The 19,143-nt window shown below is 40.3% G+C and overlaps 1 protein-coding gene across 2 annotated transcripts in view; it reads left to right on the forward strand.

The window, feature by feature from the left end:
* SMARCA5 (SWI/SNF related, matrix associated, actin dependent regulator of chromatin, subfamily a, member 5) overlaps nt 1–18,647 on the forward strand; it is a 48,030-nt gene extending 29,383 nt beyond the window's left edge. For both annotated transcript variants that reach the window (XM_039539812.1, XM_039539813.1), the window contains exons 12-24: nt 4,000–4,121; nt 4,203–4,355; nt 5,513–5,645; nt 6,669–6,817; nt 7,040–7,159; nt 7,395–7,505; nt 8,598–8,711; nt 8,938–9,060; nt 11,465–11,597; nt 14,467–14,585; nt 15,769–15,981; nt 16,862–16,972; nt 18,349–18,647. In XM_039539812.1, coding sequence (XP_039395746.1) covers nt 4,000–4,121; nt 4,203–4,355; nt 5,513–5,645; nt 6,669–6,817; nt 7,040–7,159; nt 7,395–7,505; nt 8,598–8,711; nt 8,938–9,060; nt 11,465–11,597; nt 14,467–14,585; nt 15,769–15,981; nt 16,862–16,972; nt 18,349–18,414 — 1,667 coding nt within the window. In that variant the 3' untranslated portion in view covers nt 18,415–18,647. The remainder of the gene's footprint in view (nt 1–3,999; nt 4,122–4,202; nt 4,356–5,512; nt 5,646–6,668; nt 6,818–7,039; nt 7,160–7,394; nt 7,506–8,597; nt 8,712–8,937; nt 9,061–11,464; nt 11,598–14,466; nt 14,586–15,768; nt 15,982–16,861; nt 16,973–18,348) is intronic.
* The last annotated feature ends 496 nt before the right edge of the window (nt 18,648–19,143 follow it).

Below are 19,143 nucleotides of genomic sequence, written 5' to 3' on the forward strand. Positions count from 1 at the left end.
AGGCTGGACTCAATACTTATGTTGCCACAACAAGTACTCCAGTCCCTCCAATGGTGGCTTGACCTCCATACAGTGTGCGAGGGAGTTCCTTTCAACAGCCCACCTTGACCCTAATAAGGGACACATCATCGTTGGGTTGGGGGGCACACCTGGGCGACTGCCAGACGCAGGGGCTGTGGTTGCAAAACGAGCTCTCTTCACATCAGTATGAGGGAACTCAGAGCAGTGCGATTGGCATGCCAAGCGTTCCAGTTCATACTACAAGGCCAGTGCGTGGCAGTGATGACAGCTAACACCACTGCCATGTTTTACATAAACAAGCAGAGGGGGGAGCGTGTTCCTCTCCCCTGTGTCAAGAAGCCCTTCAACTTTGGGAGTTCTGCGTAGCCCACTCCATGCACCTGGAGGCGCCCTATCTTCCAGGAGTGCAGAACGAACTAGCGCACCACCTCAGCAGCTCGTTCTGCAATCACGAGTGGTCCATCCAACTGGATATCATACACTCCATCTTCCAAAGGTGGGGATTTCCCCAAGTTGACCTGTTTGCCACCAGGAACAACAGGAAATGCCCGATGTTCTGCTCCTTTCAGAACCACAGCTCGGGCTCTCTCTTGGACACATTCCTACTACCCTGGGGAGACCACTTCATGTATGCCTTCCTGCTGGTTCTTCTTGTGCACAGGGTATGCCAACTCAAGATCCGCAGAGACAAAGCGAAGGTAATCCTCCTTGCTCCAGTGTGGCCCCATCAGCACTGGTACACTAGGCATTTGGAGCCATCAGTGGACGACCTAATAGCTCTAACACTCTGCCCCGAACTAATCACACAGGACCATGGTCGCTTTCACCCACCCAGTCCCTCCATCTCATGGTCTGAAAGCTCAAGTCCTGTCAGGAATGTCCTTCTTGGTAGCAGGAAACCATCCACCCTGGTCACTTATCTAGCCAAGTGGAAAAGGTTCCCATGCTGGTGCGAGGAGCATCGTATACCTCCCTTACAGGCATTAGTTCCGTTCATCTTAGAGTACTTCCTACACCTGAAACAATAAGTCCTCTATTAAAGTACATCTCGCGGCCATCTCAGCCTTCCACCTGGGAGCATCTGGCTGTTCCATATTTGCCAATCCCATGGTGGGGTGTTTCTTGAAGGGGCTGGAAAAGTTATACCTACATGTTCGTCAGCCAGTACCTGTATGGGACCTTAACCTGGTACCCTGGTATTCCTGGGTGTCTGGCTGGTGAGTCTTGCCCACATGTTCAGGGTTTAGCTGATTGCCATATTTAGGGTTGGGAAGGAATTTTCCTCCAGGGCAGATTGGCAGAGGCCCTGGGGGTTTTTCGCCTTCCTCTGCAGCGTGGGGCATGGGTCACTTGCTGGAGGATTCTCTGCACCTTGAAGTCTTTAAACCACAAGTTGAGGACTTCAATAGCTCAGGCATAGGTCAGGGTTTTATTACAGGAGTGGGTGGGTGAGAATCTGTGGCCTGCATTGTGTAGGAGTTCAGACTAGAGGATCATAATGGTCCTTTCTGACCTTGGAGTCTGAGCCTATTATCCAGGCTCATTCTCTCTCTCTCTCTCTCTCCCCCCCTCCCCCCCCCTTAGGGTACGTCTTCACTGCCTGCCATATCGGCGTGTAGCAATCGATTTCTCGGAGTTCGATATATCGCGTCTCATCTAGACGCGATATATCGAACTCCGAACGCTCTCCCGTCGACTCCGGAACTCCACCACCGCGAACGGCGGACGGGGGAGCCACGGACGTCGATCCCGCGCCGTGAGGACAGGTAAGTAATTCGAACTAAGGTACTTCAACTTCAGCTACGCTATTTGCGTAGTTGAAGTTGCGTACCTTAGATCAAACACCCCAGTGTAGACCAGGCCTTAGTGATTGGCAACTTACTCTTTGCTCTATTTGTCTTGGAAGGTGGCCTTACTGGTCACTATCACATCAGCTAGGAGGGTCTATGAGCTGAAGGCACTAACTTCTGATCCACCTTACACGGTCTTCAAGGTGCAACTCAGGCCTCACCCGGCTTTTCTTCCCAAGGTCACTTTCACAGGCCTTGGGTGGCAGGCCAGTCCTCGCCCACAGACAACCTGCCAACCTGAAGCATATTCTCACCAGTAACTGCACACTGCACCATAGTAACTCTAACTCAGGAACCAATCCATGCAACAAATCTCGATGCCAACTCTGCCCACATATCTACACCAGCGACACCATCACAGGATCTAACCAGCTCTGCCGCACCATCACCGGTTCATTCACCTGCACGTCCACCAATGTAATATACGCCATCATATGCCAGCAATGCCCCACTGCTATGTACATCGGCCAAACTGGACAGTCTCTACGGAAAAGGATAAATGGACACAAATCAGATATTAGGAATGGCAATATACAAAAACCTGTAGGAGAACACTTCAACCTCCCTGGCCACACAATAGCAGATCTTAAGGTGGCCATCCTGCAGCAAAAAAACTTCAGGACCAGACTTCAAAGAGAAACTGCTGAGCTTCAGTTTATCTGCAGATTTGACACCATCAGCTCAGGATTAAACAAAGACTGTGAATCGCTTGCCAACTACAAAACCAGTTTCTCCTCCCTTGGTTTTCACACCTCAACTGCTAGAAGAGGGCCTCATCCTCCCTGATTGAACTAACCTCGTTATCTCCAGCCTGCTTCTTGCTTGCATATATATACCTGCCCCTGGAAATTTCCACTACGTGCATCCGACGAAGTGGGTATTCACCCACGAAAGCTCATGCTCCAAAACTAGTCTATAAGGTGCCACAGGACTCTTTTTTTTTTTTTTTTTGCTGCTTTTACAGATCCAGACTAACACGGCTACCCCTCTGATGCTTCCCAAGGTGGTGTCTCATTTTCATACCACCCAAGATATCTTCCTGCCCGCCTTTTATCCCAAGCCTCACATCAGTGCCCAGGAACAATGGCTTCATTCAGTGGACGTTCAGAGGGCATTGGCATTCTATATCGAGTGCACTAAGCCATTCAGAAAATTGAACCAACTATTCATGGCAGTTGCAAATCGGATGAAAAGACTCCCGATCTCTTTTCAGTGTATTTTTGTCTTGGATCTCAGACTGTATCCATACATGCTATGAGCTGGCCGAGGCCCCAGCTCTGCCTATTACGGCACACTCCACAAGAGCTCAAGCTTCTTCAGAGGCATTTCTGGCCCAAGTCCCGGTACAGGAGATCTGCAGAGCAGCTACTTAGTCATCGGTGCCTGCGTTCACCTCTCACTACGCTATCACCCATCATGCCAGAGACGATGCAGCCTTCGGCAGAGTGGTGCTCCAATCAGTGGTTCCTTGACTCTGACCTCACCTTCAGGGGTAGAGCTTGGGAGTCACCTGATTGGAATTGACGTGAACAAGCACTTGAAGAAAAAATGGTTACTCACCTTCTTGTAACTTCTTCAAGATGCGTTGTTCATGTCCATTCCAATATTCACCCTCCTTCCTCCTCTATCAGAGTAGCCGGCAAGAAGGAACTGAACGGGGATTGGGTTGGCAGGATCATATGTTGAGTGCCATAAAGACACCACTCCAGGGGGCTCCATGGCTAACCCAATGGGTGGTGTTAAGGGAAAACTTGCCAACGATTGTGGATGTGATGCACGCACACCTGATTGGAATGGATGTGAACAATGGACGTCTTGTAGAACAACAGTTACAAGAAGATAACTGTTTGTTTTTTAGAACTTTAAATGTCAGTTTTTAATACCTTTTTCTTAATCTAGATTAGATTTTTAAAAATTACATTCTTAGTAATATTTTTCAGGTGTCAGTTTCAGTTTCTCAAATTTTGAAAGAAATGTATTCTAACTAGATGCTCATATTGATTAATTTTTACCAGTCATCATCTTGTTCTTACAATCTTATGTTTTAAGAGTAAACCGCCTCCCCCAAACTAGGTTATATAAAATTCTTAGCTATTTGTTGAACAATTTTACTTTTTACCTCTAATAGGCTCACGGGTACTAATCTTTAGTCAGATGACAAGAGTACTAGACATCTTGGAAGATTACTGTATGTGGCGAAATTATGAGTATTGTAGATTAGATGGACAAACACCTCATGATGAGAGACAAGTGAGTGTTAAAAATTAAAACAAAATTAAATAAAATTGTGTATTCAAATATACAGTTGCACTGACTACTTTATTTCTGCAGGATTCTATTAATGCATATAATGAACCTGACAGCTCCAAGTTTGTGTTTATGTTGAGCACGCGTGCCGGTGGTCTTGGAATCAATCTGGCTACTGCTGATGTCGTAATTCTCTACGATTCAGACTGGAATCCACAAGTAGATCTTCAAGCTATGGTAAGAATTCCAAGACAGAGATATCATTGTATATAAACTAGTTTTTTCTTACAAAACTGCCATACAAATGTGTATATGTGCATTTCATAGTGCCCAGGGTTTAAGTCTGTATATACTTTAATTCAATAGTGCAGTCTTTTTTAAAATTAAGACTGATTTCTATGCTCCAAGAGTAGTTGACATTCAAAAGGACATAGCAGTTAGGTCAAATTTGGCCTAAAACTTAAAGCCTTAATCTGTCATTTTAAGACATTGGAGTAATCACTTCACTATCATCTCTTGAGTTGAATCATCTTTTCTGTTACTAACTTGCATTATAAGGGTGCACATGCTTAATCTTTACATCCAAAAATGTTGCGCATCAGTCTTTGATCTTATGGAGAGAACAATGTATTGACTTACACATTACAAAACAAGAGAGCTAATATTTTTAAAACTTTCATATTAAAGGTATAAATTATAAAATATGTACAAACCAGATCTCTTTGTGCACATTAGCATGTTGAAAATATGAGGATTTCAGCCAGACTGCAGATATTTTCTGATATGCTTAATAAAGGTTGTTCAAAAAAAGACACACAGGCGTAACAAGAACCAACAGATGGAAGTTAAAGCCTGACAAATTCCAGTTGAAAATGAGACAGTTTCATCTTTTGAACCAGCACTGTTAAAAAAACTATCTTCAAGATAAGACTTGAAAGCAAAGTCTCTCTGGAAGATGCTTTAGTTGAACACAAGTTAAACTCAGCATAGGGATAAATGGGTGAAATTTTCTGAGTTTATAATGTCAGACTAGATCTATTCTGATTCTTTTGGCCTTAATATCTGTGAAATACCTGTTAAAATATGCACCATGTCTTTTAGACAAGAATCTTAAGCAAAGTGTACTGTTCTCTGTGCAAGAGACCTCATTAACTAAGCTTAGTGCCAATAAAAACTTTTTTGAGCGGCCATGTCAACTGGATTTATGTAAGGATTTTAATCTGAAATGTACAGGGTTTTTTATTTCACAAACTAGTATGGTGATTTAAAACTGATTTAAATTCAAGCAATAGTTGTATGTATTTATATTTCAATACAAATGTATTTATATTTCAATACAAACACTTTACCATGCTGTGCTGAATGACGTGAGTATTTCACAATTTTCTGCATAGGACCGAGCACACAGAATTGGCCAGACAAAAACTGTTAGAGTGTTCAGATTTATCACAGACAACACTGTGGAGGAAAGAATAGTGGAAAGAGCAGAAATGAAACTTCGTTTGGATTCCATAGTCATTCAACAAGGCAAGTGTATTGAGACAGCTTTTCTACCTTTGTACTTTGCTATTTCTCGCCTTTGCCACTCCCCTTTTTTTCACATGAAATTCTGGGTAAAATTTTGACCCCATTGAAGTCAGTTGGAGTTTTGCCATTAACTTCAGTGGGGTCAGGATGTCATATCCTTAGGATGGAAGGGAATGATAAATTTCTTAAGTTTTTTTTTTCTTGTGTGGCAGTCTTTCAGCATAACACTTGTTACTGCATTATGGAATGATTAAGGCATCCCAGATGGCTAAGAATGAGTATATTTAAATAGAAATGTAAAAAGTGAAAACGCTTTAAAGAAAGAAGTGTAATAATAAAGTTTCACTTCTGTGTCTAGTTTTAGAGTAATGGAATAAAAGAGTAAGGATGATGTAACTCTGTACATTAGCCTAACTCAGGGGTTTTCAAACTTCCTTGCACCACGACCCCCTTCTGACAACAAAAATTACTTCATGACCCCTAGGACGGAGGGGAGGGGGGGGGACCGAAGCATGAGCTTGCCCAAGCCCCACTGTCCTGGGTGTGGGGGCCAAACCCTGAGCTTCACCGTTCTCGGCAGGGGGGCCAAAGCTGAAGCTCAAGGGCTAGCTTTTTCGTTAGTCTAGCTTGAAGTCAGTTATTTTTAAAAAGTACCATAGCTATTGCTGTCATGTTCACAAGGAGGTGTGGACTTGAAATTGTGAAAATGCTGGCCAGGAATGAAAGGCTACATGGAAGACTTAAAATCCAGAGTCTGTTTTTGAATGGACGTCATTAATTTGTATTACTAAGCAAGAATCAGTCCTTGCTTAACTATCTAGATTTCTGTCAGGAAAACAAAAACAAAAAAAAATTTAAATGTTGAAAATAGTTCTTGTGACTGACTTATGAATGGCCTGTGACAAACACAATAAACAAGGAGGGAAAGGAAGTGTTCTTTCTGTTCCTGACACATCCAAGTGATTGGCCTAAAATCACTAAACTCTGCAATAAGGTATTGTCCTCCAATATTTTTATCTTCAGGAAGACTGGTGGATCAAAATCTGAATAAAATAGGAAAAGATGAAATGCTGCAGATGATTCGACATGGAGCTACACATGTGTTTGCTTCAAAGGAGAGTGAGATTACTGATGATGATATCGATGGTATTTTGGAAAGAGGTGCAAAGAAGGTGAGGTGCAAATTAAAGAAACCGGAGATGTGTTACTACTATGGATAATTTGAATAACATTACAAATGCAATTAAAAATTTTCAGACTGAAATTTACATAGTAGATCAGGAGTGTGTGTTTTGGCATTAAGAGCCGTACTAGTAAGTCATTTTTGGAGTGTGAGATCATGAATAAGGAGGAGCTTTTTTGAAAAGTATTACTCATTGATAACTTTTTTCCAGACTGCAGAAATGAATGAGAAACTCTCAAAGATGGGTGAAAGTTCACTTAGAAATTTTACAATGGATACAGAGTCCAGTGTATACAACTTTGAAGGCGAAGATTATAGAGAGAAACAAAAGGTAATATCTGGATTTGTTTTGGAAGAATTCACTGGTAGTATTTGTATACACTTACTGCATGTTACTGGTTTGGTGAACATGTGATACATAATACGAGGGTTCCTTGCTTGTTAAATTTGTGGAAGGCTATTATTGTTCCAGGTAGTTTAGTTCTAGTTTTGTGTAAAATGTATACTTTGTATAAAATACCTTATAGAACTTGAGGTCCCTTTAATTTATTTCTTTAATCTTATAGATGGCGTTCACAGAATGGATTGAGCCACCTAAACGAGAAAGAAAAGCCAACTATGCTGTTGATGCTTACTTCAGGGAAGCTCTTCGTGTCAGTGAACCGAAAGCACCGAAAGTGAGTTGACTTACTTTAAACCAGAAAATGAATGAAATGTACAAAAGACAGACTTATCTTAACTTGTTTCCAACTATAAATCAATTTGTACACTTCTGTAAATTTCCATCAGTGGAAAATTTTTGTAAAATAAATGAATGGTGTATATAAAGGCGTTTTAAAGATGCAAACTGGAGTGTTCAAAGGACTATCAAAATAGGGCTCATGGAGGGAGAGGAAGATTAAAAGGAGAATATCATCTTTCAATCAGGTGGTGAAAGATAAGGACAAGAGAGGGTGAGAAGTCTAGAATTAGATACTAAATAACTAAGTAGATTTATCTTAAATCAACTTTTTCTCAAGCAATTCTTTGGCCTTCCCAGTGGTCCTACTTAAAATGTTTTATTATTCACCTGGTTTCTAACTTCTTAAAAAAACAACCCAAATTACATTTGATGTGCAGTGTTATCCTTCTTTCCACAATATGAACAGCAACTTTCCTCATACAGTATTCTGAAGTAGTGTTTTGCTGTGACAGTGTGATGCTCCTAACTGTGCACAAGAGCATGAGTACCAAATTGTTAAAAACCATGGCACAAACCCCAAATTGTTGATAGTTAAAACTTAGATTTCACCCACCAACTTCAGAGTCCTAAAGCACTTTAACAGCCTTAAAAGGGAGTCTCAAAGTCTGTCATCCCACACAGGTGAGCATGTCTCTGTGATATATGGCCCCTTACACCAAAATTCACAGCAATATTTAAATTACTCCTAATCCCAAAGGACCAGTCACTTACCCCAGGTCGATTATGCTTTAGGTCTCTCATCAAATACAACACTTGTAGCCAATCCTATAGTAAACCATATGAAGACTTATTAAATATGTAAAGGAAATTAGAGTTATTTACAAGGTTAAAGCAAATAAACATAGACACAAAAGTGAATTAGTCTTACCTTTCAAAAGATAATAGAGGCTTCTATAATCAGCAAGCTCTGTTCTTTAGGGTTAGCCTAGGTTAAGCAGCTGGGGTTTCTGAATGAATTTAACTATAAGCGAAAGATACTAAACTTGAAAGTGAATTAAATGTAAAGTATATCTTTGGTTTTCTTTAGGCTCCACGACCTCCAAAACAGCCTAATGTTCAAGATTTCCAGTTCTTCCCTCCACGTTTGTTTGAACTACTAGAAAAAGAGATTCTGTATTACAGAAAAACTATTGGGTACAAGGTATTAAAACTGATCTTACACAGCATGTTCTCTTCTGTCTTGAGAAACTTTAATTACGCAATTCAAAATATTTTAATGGTGGTGACACTGTGTGTGCTGTTTTGTCACTCATAATTCAGATGGAGTACTGTTTTGCATGCTGAAAAAATAATCAGCTCTTATCTGGAGAGTTCTGGTTAACTTCTGTGAAACTGAAATGTAAAAGCTGATGAAATTTCTCTCTCAGGTACCTCGTAATCCAGACTTGCCAAATGCAGCCCAAGCACAAAAGGAAGAACAGCTTAAAATTGATGAAGCTGATCCCCTAAATGATGAAGAATTAGAAGAAAAGGAGAAACTACTAACACAGGTATGGTCATTCTCTTAAAATAACCTCCAGCTGTACCTTCATTTGCTTTATCTTCTAGATTGATATAGGAAAAGCCTGTTGACTCAGTGGAATAGACCACTGGTTCTTGAACTGCGATTGTGAATCTGGTTCTAGCATCTTTCTCTTCAACAGATATTCTGATACAAACCAGAATGAGACTAGGAGAAATTAGCTCCAAAGTGTCACAGGCCTTGTTGAGCTTCCCCTGCTGGACACTCACCATGCTACTGTATTTGGATCCAAACACTGGATTCTGTGGGCATCTAAGCCTACTGTGTCTGAACAGCATCAGGGCTCTACCTCTTGCCTCTGGCTCTCCCTAGTATCCCTTCTCAGACTCTGCAGTTCAGCTGCCCTAGGCCAGAAGATCAATGCTGACCCCTACCCCCAGTAGCTTAAGCACATCCTTTCCCAGACAACCTCCAAGAACTTGGAGGTTTGCAAAGCCGCCTTAAACGTGCACTCGACGCGCGCGTGCACACTCACTCTCACTCCCTTGCGTAGGGGAAGTATAGAGACTTACAAACACATGCAATAACCTTCCCTCCATTGTCCTCACCACTCTAAGAGTTCTTTTTAGGCCAGTTCATTGAGTACCCAGATCCTTCTCTCCTGCTAAGCCTTCAAGCTCTCTCTCACCTGTTCAGGTCCAATAGTAAAATGGTTTGTCTAGCTCAGAGAACATGTGCCTTTTATCAGCAACTGTGAGCACCTCTTCCTTTGTTCTGTTCTGTTGGGGAATTTCTATTGCCCCAACTACCTCCCTGCAGACAACCTGGAATAACAAATTTCCTTCACTTGGTCAGTCTCTTTAGCATGTCTGTTGGATTGCCTCAGTAAAGTCATTCCATGTTAACAACTTATTTGTTGTCCTGTAGCTGCTTTGTGACATGACATGGTTTGTGTCAGCAACAGTTGATTTTAATATGCACTAAGGGTTAGTTGTACACTGAATTAATTAATCAATCAGAATTCATCAGTTTTACATAGACAGATTCCCCAAACTATCACGAGGCAACAGACGAAGAGGGGAAATTTGGTACTAATAAAGTTCTACTCTGAGAAGGAAATAAACTAGATACAGAATGGAGGATAAATAACTAAGCAGATATTAATTCAGCTTCTCTAATGTTCTGATACTAGTTTTTCAAGTAACAAATCAAGTGAGCTGTCTCTAAAATGATGTGGCTGGCTGAATATTATTTTAACTTTTATTTACCATTGTTGTTTTTTCCACCTCTTAAAAAAAAAATGCTTTAAACTCAAAACGACCAATTTTGGTACTCAACTATAATCTGGTAGCCGTTGGGGAATATCGGAGTATTTTTTTTTATAAGCCAGTTTAGTATCCTCATCAAGGATGTTTACTACTGACATTTATTTAAGCATTCTTTGCTGTATAGGGGTAGGCAGAAGCCCACCAGTTCAAACCTAGAGCTAATCTTTCTGTTAGGGCAAAAGCATTTGTGCATGGGAGAGATGTAGAGACTATTCTTGCAAAATGGACTGGGTCATGCTAGATGATTTTTAACATGTATTTTGTGGTTCTGCTATCTATGACCGATGGAGCTATTAAGAGTATCAGCTTCTGAGGAGGGAGCTTATTCCCTTCAAAGAATTTCCAGGATGCCTTTATAAGGAGAAAACCTTTGAAGGTGGGGCGGGGGGGGGGGAGTGTTTGATTAATTAGGACCTTTAAATGGAAAAAGAAAAATGGATTTGGGACTGGAGAGAGAGGCAATTTGGGATCTTCCTATGCAACAGTATTGAGGGGTGGGAAGTAACCTCTCTTCCCCTCTGCTCAGGTGGAGAAAATGTTTTCACATTAGCATGAAACAAACTGTACCGGTAAAGAACAGATTTTAATGCTGCTGTGTTTTGTTGTTATGCTAAGACAGTGATTTGCAACCAGTACATTTACTCCTGGGGTATGCAGAGGTCTTCCGGGGTACATCAACTCATCTAGATATTTGCCTAGTTTTACGACAGGCAAGCAAAGTCAGTACAAACTAAAATTTCATACAGACAATTACTTTTTATTCTGCTCTATATACTATAGACTGAAATGTAAATAGAATATTTATATTCCAATTGATTTATAATTATATGGTAAATAAAAGAAAGTAAGCAGTTTTTTTATGTCTGATTTTGTAAGCAAATAGTTTAAGTGAAGTGAAATGTGGTGTACACAAGACCAATCAGACTTCTGAAAGGGGTACAGTAGTCTGGAAAAGTTGAGAGGCATTGTGCTAAGGCACCTAGAGTCTTGTATGTGTGTCTTTAGCATTTATATTGAAATTAATATCTTGGTTTGTTTTTTAAATGAAGAAAACCCAACACAGTTAACTAAAAGATGTCTCTATTGCTGCTTATTGCTTTCCAGGGATTTACTAACTGGAATAAGAGAGATTTTAACCAGTTCATCAAAGCTAATGAAAAATGGGGCCGTGATGATATTGAAAATATAGCTCGTGAAGTTGAAGGAAAAACCCCAGAGGAAGTCATTGAGTATTCAGGTAATTTTCTCCTTGAATTATGTGAACATATAACTAACTTGTAATGGATGGTACCTGATGTAGTTTGGCACTTTACAGGCATTTCAAACTGGAAAACTTTATTTATTTTTTTTTTTTTTGCTTTTGAGAAGTTTAGATAATGGCTCTAAGACATGGTGAAATAATTGATATGATGTTGGAAAAGGACATGGGTTATTTAGTCACGTATAGCCACTCAGTAGTTTAAAGCTGCACTGAGATTGAAATAAAGGAGAGTTGGGTACCTAGGCACTTGTCTGCATCTTTCGCTTAAATACTTTTATAAGTCTGGCCCCCAGTCTCCAACAGTTTTAGACATCAGCCCTTCATCCTTCTTGCCTCAGTCCTAGTCTACCTCGTATTAGTAGCAATGGGGTGTTGAGTTGCAACTCCTGGGCAGAGGCAGCTGTGCCCTGTGGGTGGGGGGAGAATCCTGGTCCGATGTATCTGAGGGAGTGTGTAGCAATAGGACTTTTCTGCAGAGATTGCCCATAAGCTTCTATAGCCATAACTGGCCAGCAGTGCTGAGTAGGAGAGCATCTGCTGACTCCCTGTCCCCTCTACCTACTCTGAGCAAGTAACTGGACTAGGCAAACGGGCTCCCTGTCCCACCTCCACTTTCCTGTTAGACACAATTTTTCTCTTTTCCTTTGTTGTTGTGAATGTTCACTCTAATGAATGACGTGGGGGGAACTGAAGAGAAATGCTTTTTCTCTTTTAATTTGGAATGGGGGGATACTACTTGTTCAGATCTGTCCAATCAGGACAGCTCCTCATTCTGCTCTGATGAACCACAGGAGGCTTGTTGGAAGATGATCCAGTCCTAGAGTGGAGTGGATTGGCCTGCCCCTGTGGCACCTTCAGCTGCAGTTCTCTTCTCTTCTCTCTCTGACCAACCCCCTCTTTAGTAATACTGGCTTTGGACATGGTGGGAAGTAGACTTGCGGATGAAGAGAGACCTCAGGCACAGAGCTGTGCGCCCCACTTTGGGGAGATCGTCATCTTCTGGCAGACATCAGGTTTGCCAGAGAGGAGTCCCATTTTGACATATCTGACAAGCTGTGCCAGAATGGAACTCATGCTGTATTTGGGTTATGACTTAAAGAAACTGGAGGGACAAGTGTGTCTTGTGTGCACAGAAAGCACTCCATGTTCTATCACTTCCCCACTGTCGCCTACGTATATAAGGCTTTTGCATGGTATGCAAATGGGGGAAGGCATGGAAGTGCTGATGTTCCTGTTCATGACCAGGTAGGGAGGCCAGTCTAATGAAACAGCCTAGATTACCCTTTAGTTTGTCCCACCTGTCATGTTTTCCTGGCTTTGGGGAAGAAGTGGGCTAGACAGTGGAGCTCCACAGCAATGCATTGCCTGTGGATCATCTGACTGACTCTGCTTGGGTGAACCAGGGGTTCACTCTGACCTGCTTCTCACTTCCCATCTAACAAGGTTTTTAAACATTGATATACATGTTTGCAAGCTTCAGTTGGTAGGAGAATAGAGGCATGATAGATGTGGGGATCTGGGAGGAGAGCATACCAAGTAGTGGGGCTGTGGTTGGGAGCAAGTGTGGTGACCCAAACTGTATAGAGAGCTCTCAAAGGAGGGACCCCGGGGAGGTGGGAGTGAGGTGAGGCAGGGACCAGAAGGAGAAGGGACTATTTGTGTAATCTTGACCAAGTAATGTTACAGCCCCATTCTTATAAAATGGGACTATTTGCCTATGTTTGTAAAGCACTTCAAAGTTTCTTTGAGAAGTAATGAACCAGGTGTTTAAATATTTTATTTTAGTATGTCAGTGTATCGGTCACCATCATCATCCATATCTGATAGATAATTGGGTGCTAGATCTAGAGTTAATGGCCTTCTCCATTTTTCTGTCCCTACCTCTCAGAATGGTATTTTATGTGGCTTAGGGCAGTGGTTCTTAACCTCAGGTACGTAACCCCCTGGGGGTACTCAAAGGTTTTCCAGGGGTACTCAACTCATCTAGAGCAATGTTTCTCAACATGGGGGTTGTAGTCCTCAGGACGGGGTCACAGGATGGGATTAGCAGGGCCGGCATTAGGGGGTGGGTTTCAGCCCTGGGTGGCAGGGATTCAGACAAGGCTCATGTATTCTACTGAAATGTAAGTATATTATTTATATTACAATTGTTTTGTTTTATAATTGTATAGTAAAAATGAGAAAGTAAGGAATTTTTCAGTAATAGTGTGCTATGACACTTGTATTTTTGTCTGATTTTGTAAGCAAATAGTTTAAGTGAGGTGAATCTTGGAATACGGAAGACAAATCAGACTCCTAAAAGGGGTACCTTGTCTGGAAAGATTGAGAGCCACTGGCTTAGGGTATGTCTACACTGCAGTTAAACACCTGTGGTTAGCTCATGTCAGCTGACTTGGGCTGTGGGGCTGTTGAACTGCGGTGTAGAAGTTTAGGCTCAGGCACCCTCCCCCCTTGCAGGCTCCAGAGCCTGACCTCTAGCCTGCTCCCAAATATATACACTGCTGTTAAACAGCCCCAGAGCCTGCGTTGGCTGACATGGGCCAGCCATGGGCATTTATTTCAGTGTAGACATACACTTAAGGAAATGGAAAAGGATGATTTTAAAGCAAAGCTTAGTTTCAGCAGATGGGGCTTCTTTATTCTGTAAAGTTTGAGGCTATATCAGCAGTAGTGCCATGGCTATCACTATTATGTAGGAGTAGGAATTAGTGTCTCACTAAAGGAAACCACAAGTGAATAACATTTTAACAGGTGTTTACCATATAAAGGTGTTTGAGTCATTTGTGTACACTTAAGACGTCTGAGAAGAGACTAACAAGTGGTGGGTGTTTTTTTACACTTTTAGCTGTGTTCTGGGAAAGATGCAATGAACTCCAGGACATAGAGAAGATCATGGCTCAGATTGAAAGAGGAGAAGCTAGAATTCAGAGGCGGATTAGTATAAAAAAAGCACTTGACACAAAGGTATTTGCTGTGATTTTTTTCCTCCTTTTATTGTCCTATATCTTTTGGGCTAAACATGATCTAATTCTAGCTACCAGTCTTTATAGGGGTGAGATCTGCACTAGTCATATGTTTGGAGACGATGTATAAAAGGGTAGGGAGATAAAGCAACACTATTCTCACTGCCAGCAACTGTCTCCCTGGTCTCATCCTTTGCTGTCCATATACTTACATATAACTTGCTAATCTCTTCCTGCTTTGGCTGATATCCATAATATTTCAAACTGGGTGTTTTTATGGTTTAATCTGTTGCTAGTTAATTTACCGCTTTGTGGTTTCACAATATGAATTGTTCATCCTGTGTAATCTCTGAATATTTAGCACACATTTGGGAGATGTGAAAAACAAAAATTTGAAAAAATCTAGCTCTTCCACTTGCATCCGAAGAAGTGGGTATTCACCCACGAAAGCTCATGCTGCAAAACGTCTGTTAGTCTATAAGGTGCCACAGGATTCTTTGTTGCTTTTACAGCTCTTCCAAAGTATTTAGCCAAACTCATTTTATGTAGAGGAGGAATTCTGACGACCCCTGACACACCCTCTCCCCCCCCCGCCCCGTCAGAATATAATTGAGTCACAGTACTTTACTTTCATCTGTGTGGGTGCAACATGGGGTAAAATGATCATCAAGTAAAATACACAGTTCTTAAGTAACATTTACTTTGTGCAGAGGTAGTTTCTAGACAGTTAATGAATTTGACATTAACCTGCACTGATATTCAGAGCTTTTAATTGTAACAGGGTTTAATAAGAATTATCTACTGTTCAGCAACTGGGTTAATATAAAACTACTGTTGAACTGCTAGTGGGATCTGACTATCAATTTTGCAAATATGACAGTGGTGTCAGGACTCAAACCCTTACAGCTGGTCAGAAAATATTAATATTCACCAAACTTGTCTGGATCAGCTACCTGTGCTGCTATTGAAACATTTAAACTAGTAAATTTATCACCTGAATTTGTCCCTTGCACAAGTTGGATTCAACTACTTGACTTATTTTTACATGGACTGTTTAAATTATGTATTAATTTTTAGTATCGACTGCATGTCTGTTGCATGTGATCCGAAGCTGATATGAAACATTAGTCTCTAATCTATGTTGTTTCTTAATTTTATGTACGTAAATATTGTCTTTCCCTTAGATTGGCAGATACAAAGCGCCTTTCCACCAGTTGAGAATATCATATGGTACTAACAAAGGGAAGAATTATACAGAGGAGGAGGATCGCTTTCTAATCTGTATGCTTCACAAGTTAGGATTTGATAAAGAGAATGTTTATGATGAATTAAGACAGTGTATTCGAAACTCTCCCCAGTTCAGATTTGACTGGTTCCTCAAGTCCAGAACTGCAATGGTATGTGTTGGTTTGGATCCATTTGTTCATTATTTTAATTCACAAGACAGTCTCATCTACATAATGTTTATTTGTCAATTCTATTTTTAAAACTGTGTGTACACAAACTATAAGAGGGAGAGAACATTTTCATGGCAGGGTTTTTAATGGCCTTTGAAACACAGGAAGTAGTGGGCAGAGGGCAAGTGAGGTAGTCTGAGTGCATGATGAATTCGCTGATCAAATGGCTGCAAAGCTCATCAGCATGTGATGAGCTATGTGTGTACATGTATATAAAATGTTTTCACAATTGAAAATAGACGAAAAGTTTAGGCTTTTGGATGCTGTATGCAGCATCTGTAACTTAATCCTGATTCCTTTTTAATCTTACTAATAGTTTTGATTGTAGAACTGTGTAAAACAAACTCATTACTGCACATGTTTTGAGACTTGAATATAGACTAGTATGGTACAAAAATGTCTCTTTAGAATATAGGATCTTTAATGTCAAAGCTGAAAATTAAAGCATAAACACTTAATATTGAAAGGGTTTGGTTTTAAACCAGCAAAGAGGTAATTTTGGAATAAATGGGAGTTGTTGCCTTCACTATAGGCTTCATTCAAACCTTGTGGTGGGGGTGTGTGTGTGTGTTGTTTTGAGACTGGATTAAATGTTAAAGAATTACTCAAGACTGCACTGTTAAACACAGAAGTCTTAAAACACTGGCATAAGTAGTGCTATTTTAGTTGTTAAGGTCTTGAATTTGCGTGTTTATAAAATTTTACAATCTACCTCCCCTCTTCCCCCCTCCAAGTGTACAATTAATGTGAAAAACCATTTGTTTGAAGATGGGTACTATATAGGTGGAGTAATCAAATGGCTATCTTGTGTGTACCTTAGGAGCTACAGAGGAGATGTAATACCTTAATTACTTTGATTGAAAGAGAAAACATGGAATTGGAAGAAAAGGAGAAGGCAGAGAAGAAGAAACGTGGACCAAAGCCTTCTTCAGTGAGTTTTTTTTTTTTTAAATGCATCTTAAATCTACGTTCAAATGCTTTGGTGAAGAAAATTACCTAGTTATAGGCTGCATCTCTGGGTGTCTGAAAAGTATTGGGTACTTAGCATGTGTCCGGAAAATAGTGTGGCTTCTCAAAAGTGGTTCCTAAAGGGTCATTCTAAGGATCCATCTACTTATCACATTTTACAAACCAGTGTGCCTTGAAGCTAGGTTCCTAAAGCCCTACTTTTGCACCTAAATAAGTGAATTGATTTTTTTCAGAGAGGGTAGCTTTTTATTTTGGGCACTTGGGTTTGAAAATCTTAGCTTTCTAACTACAGACCTGGAGAAACAACCTGAGATCTGAAAAACAGAGAGCTTTTAATTTCTTGCATCAGTGGCAATAGATCCTGCAATCAAAACGTGATTGACAGTTTTACTGATTCATAAAACAGAATAAAATCCAGGCTCATTTTCCTGTGTTTATATGTGGTTTGCAGGGCTTTGCTGTATTTTAAACTTGAAATGAATTAGACTCTCAGGAAGCGGATGCTAAGAAAGAAAGTGCCATTTTAACTTAACGGTTCTGTGCTAAGAAATGCAAGTGAAAATGTTCTTTGCCATTATTTTTGCATTGTTTTCAAATTGATTTAGCCACCTCACTGTAGCTTATGCAAAAATATGGTGAAGATTTGATTGGCAGATATCTGCCATGAGTGGAAGAACCCATACATTACATTTGAAAGTCCTATCTAGGGTTTAGTTCAACAAGATAATTCTGACCTTCAGTATTCACCCTTCTGTAAGTGTGACAGTGTTAATTTTGTTCACGTACCTAAAGGTGGTTCTACAGCTATTCAACTTTTGCTGACCTGCCATGACAAACTGATTCCACCTTAAAGAGCTGTAGGTCTCTTATCCCTAATAAGATTCACTTATTTTAAATAATCAACTGCTGCCTTCAACCACTTGAGTAGGGAGATAGAGCCTAAAGCATATTCTATGGCTAATACTCACTGTTCAACCCAGTTAATATATTGGGTATTCACTGCTGGAAAAAATAAGTATGCATGTTATGTAAAGTCCATAGCTTTTTCTGCTAAGTAGAGGAAAGAAAGCCTCAGAGCTCTCAGCTATACTGGAAATTGACCAGGGTTATCTGAACAGTTTAATGTCCTTGCAAAATAAGGGTTGTCTAACTATTCGAAATAGAACATGCGGGTAAAACAAATGGCTGTGCTCCATGGACACTAGCCAAGCAAAGAGTTAACTTGAACCCATTTTTAATAGTGTGTAATGTTTAATCTCCAAATAGGTGGGTATTTTTGTTATGGTGAGCAAATTTTAGGGAGAATAAAGTAATGACCCATATGTCTATATCTTACAGGCACAAAAGCGTAAAATGGATGGTACTCCTGATGGTCGAGGCAGGAAAAAGAAGTTAAAGCTGTGAATGCTGAATTTTTGTAATCACTAAATTTTAAAAAGTAGTTCTTTAATTTACGGGTCTTCATAAGATGTACTGTACAATGCTCAACTATTATGTCATTAAAGGACATCAGGTTCATCTGTTTACTGAACTAGAAACATAGTACTTAATGTAGTTTCACTTTTTTAAATGCAACAGCTGTGCTGAACTTTTTTTTACCATTAAAGTAATAAAATAGGCTTCATTTATTAATAAAAGGCTTCATTGACTTTTTCTTTTAAAGAGCTCCAGCTGAAAGCGTGTGACTGTTTGAGAACTCCTGGTTTATTTAGAGTCCTGTAACTTAAGATTTGTTTAAAGTAAACCACATTTGAATTACAAGAGGGTTTTGTGGACATTTCGCCCTCTTTTGATTGACATTTGTGGTAATAGGAGCAACTGCAGTGTCCAGCAACTTTTGTAGGCCTCCAGGGTTGTTTTTTTTTCTGACCTGCTACTTATTTATAGACCACTACCAACAGATGCTGTTTGAGAACTACTCTAAAAGCTAGAGGAATTACTGAACAAAAAGTGATGATATAAGTAACTACAGTTCTGCTTTGCCCTAACACATTGCTTGATTAGTGGCAAATCTGGATATCCATAATAGATTCCAATATATGGATTAGGCCAAAATTTAAAAAGCTCATCTCTCAAGCTAGAGTGAGAGAAATTCAACAAGGTAACTTTACTTCCACTAGCTCTGTACTCAAT

The sequence above is a fragment of the Mauremys reevesii genome, linkage group 5 (assembly GCF_016161935.1).
Source record: "Mauremys reevesii isolate NIE-2019 linkage group 5, ASM1616193v1, whole genome shotgun sequence".
NCBI lineage: Eukaryota > Metazoa > Chordata > Testudines > Geoemydidae > Mauremys > Mauremys reevesii.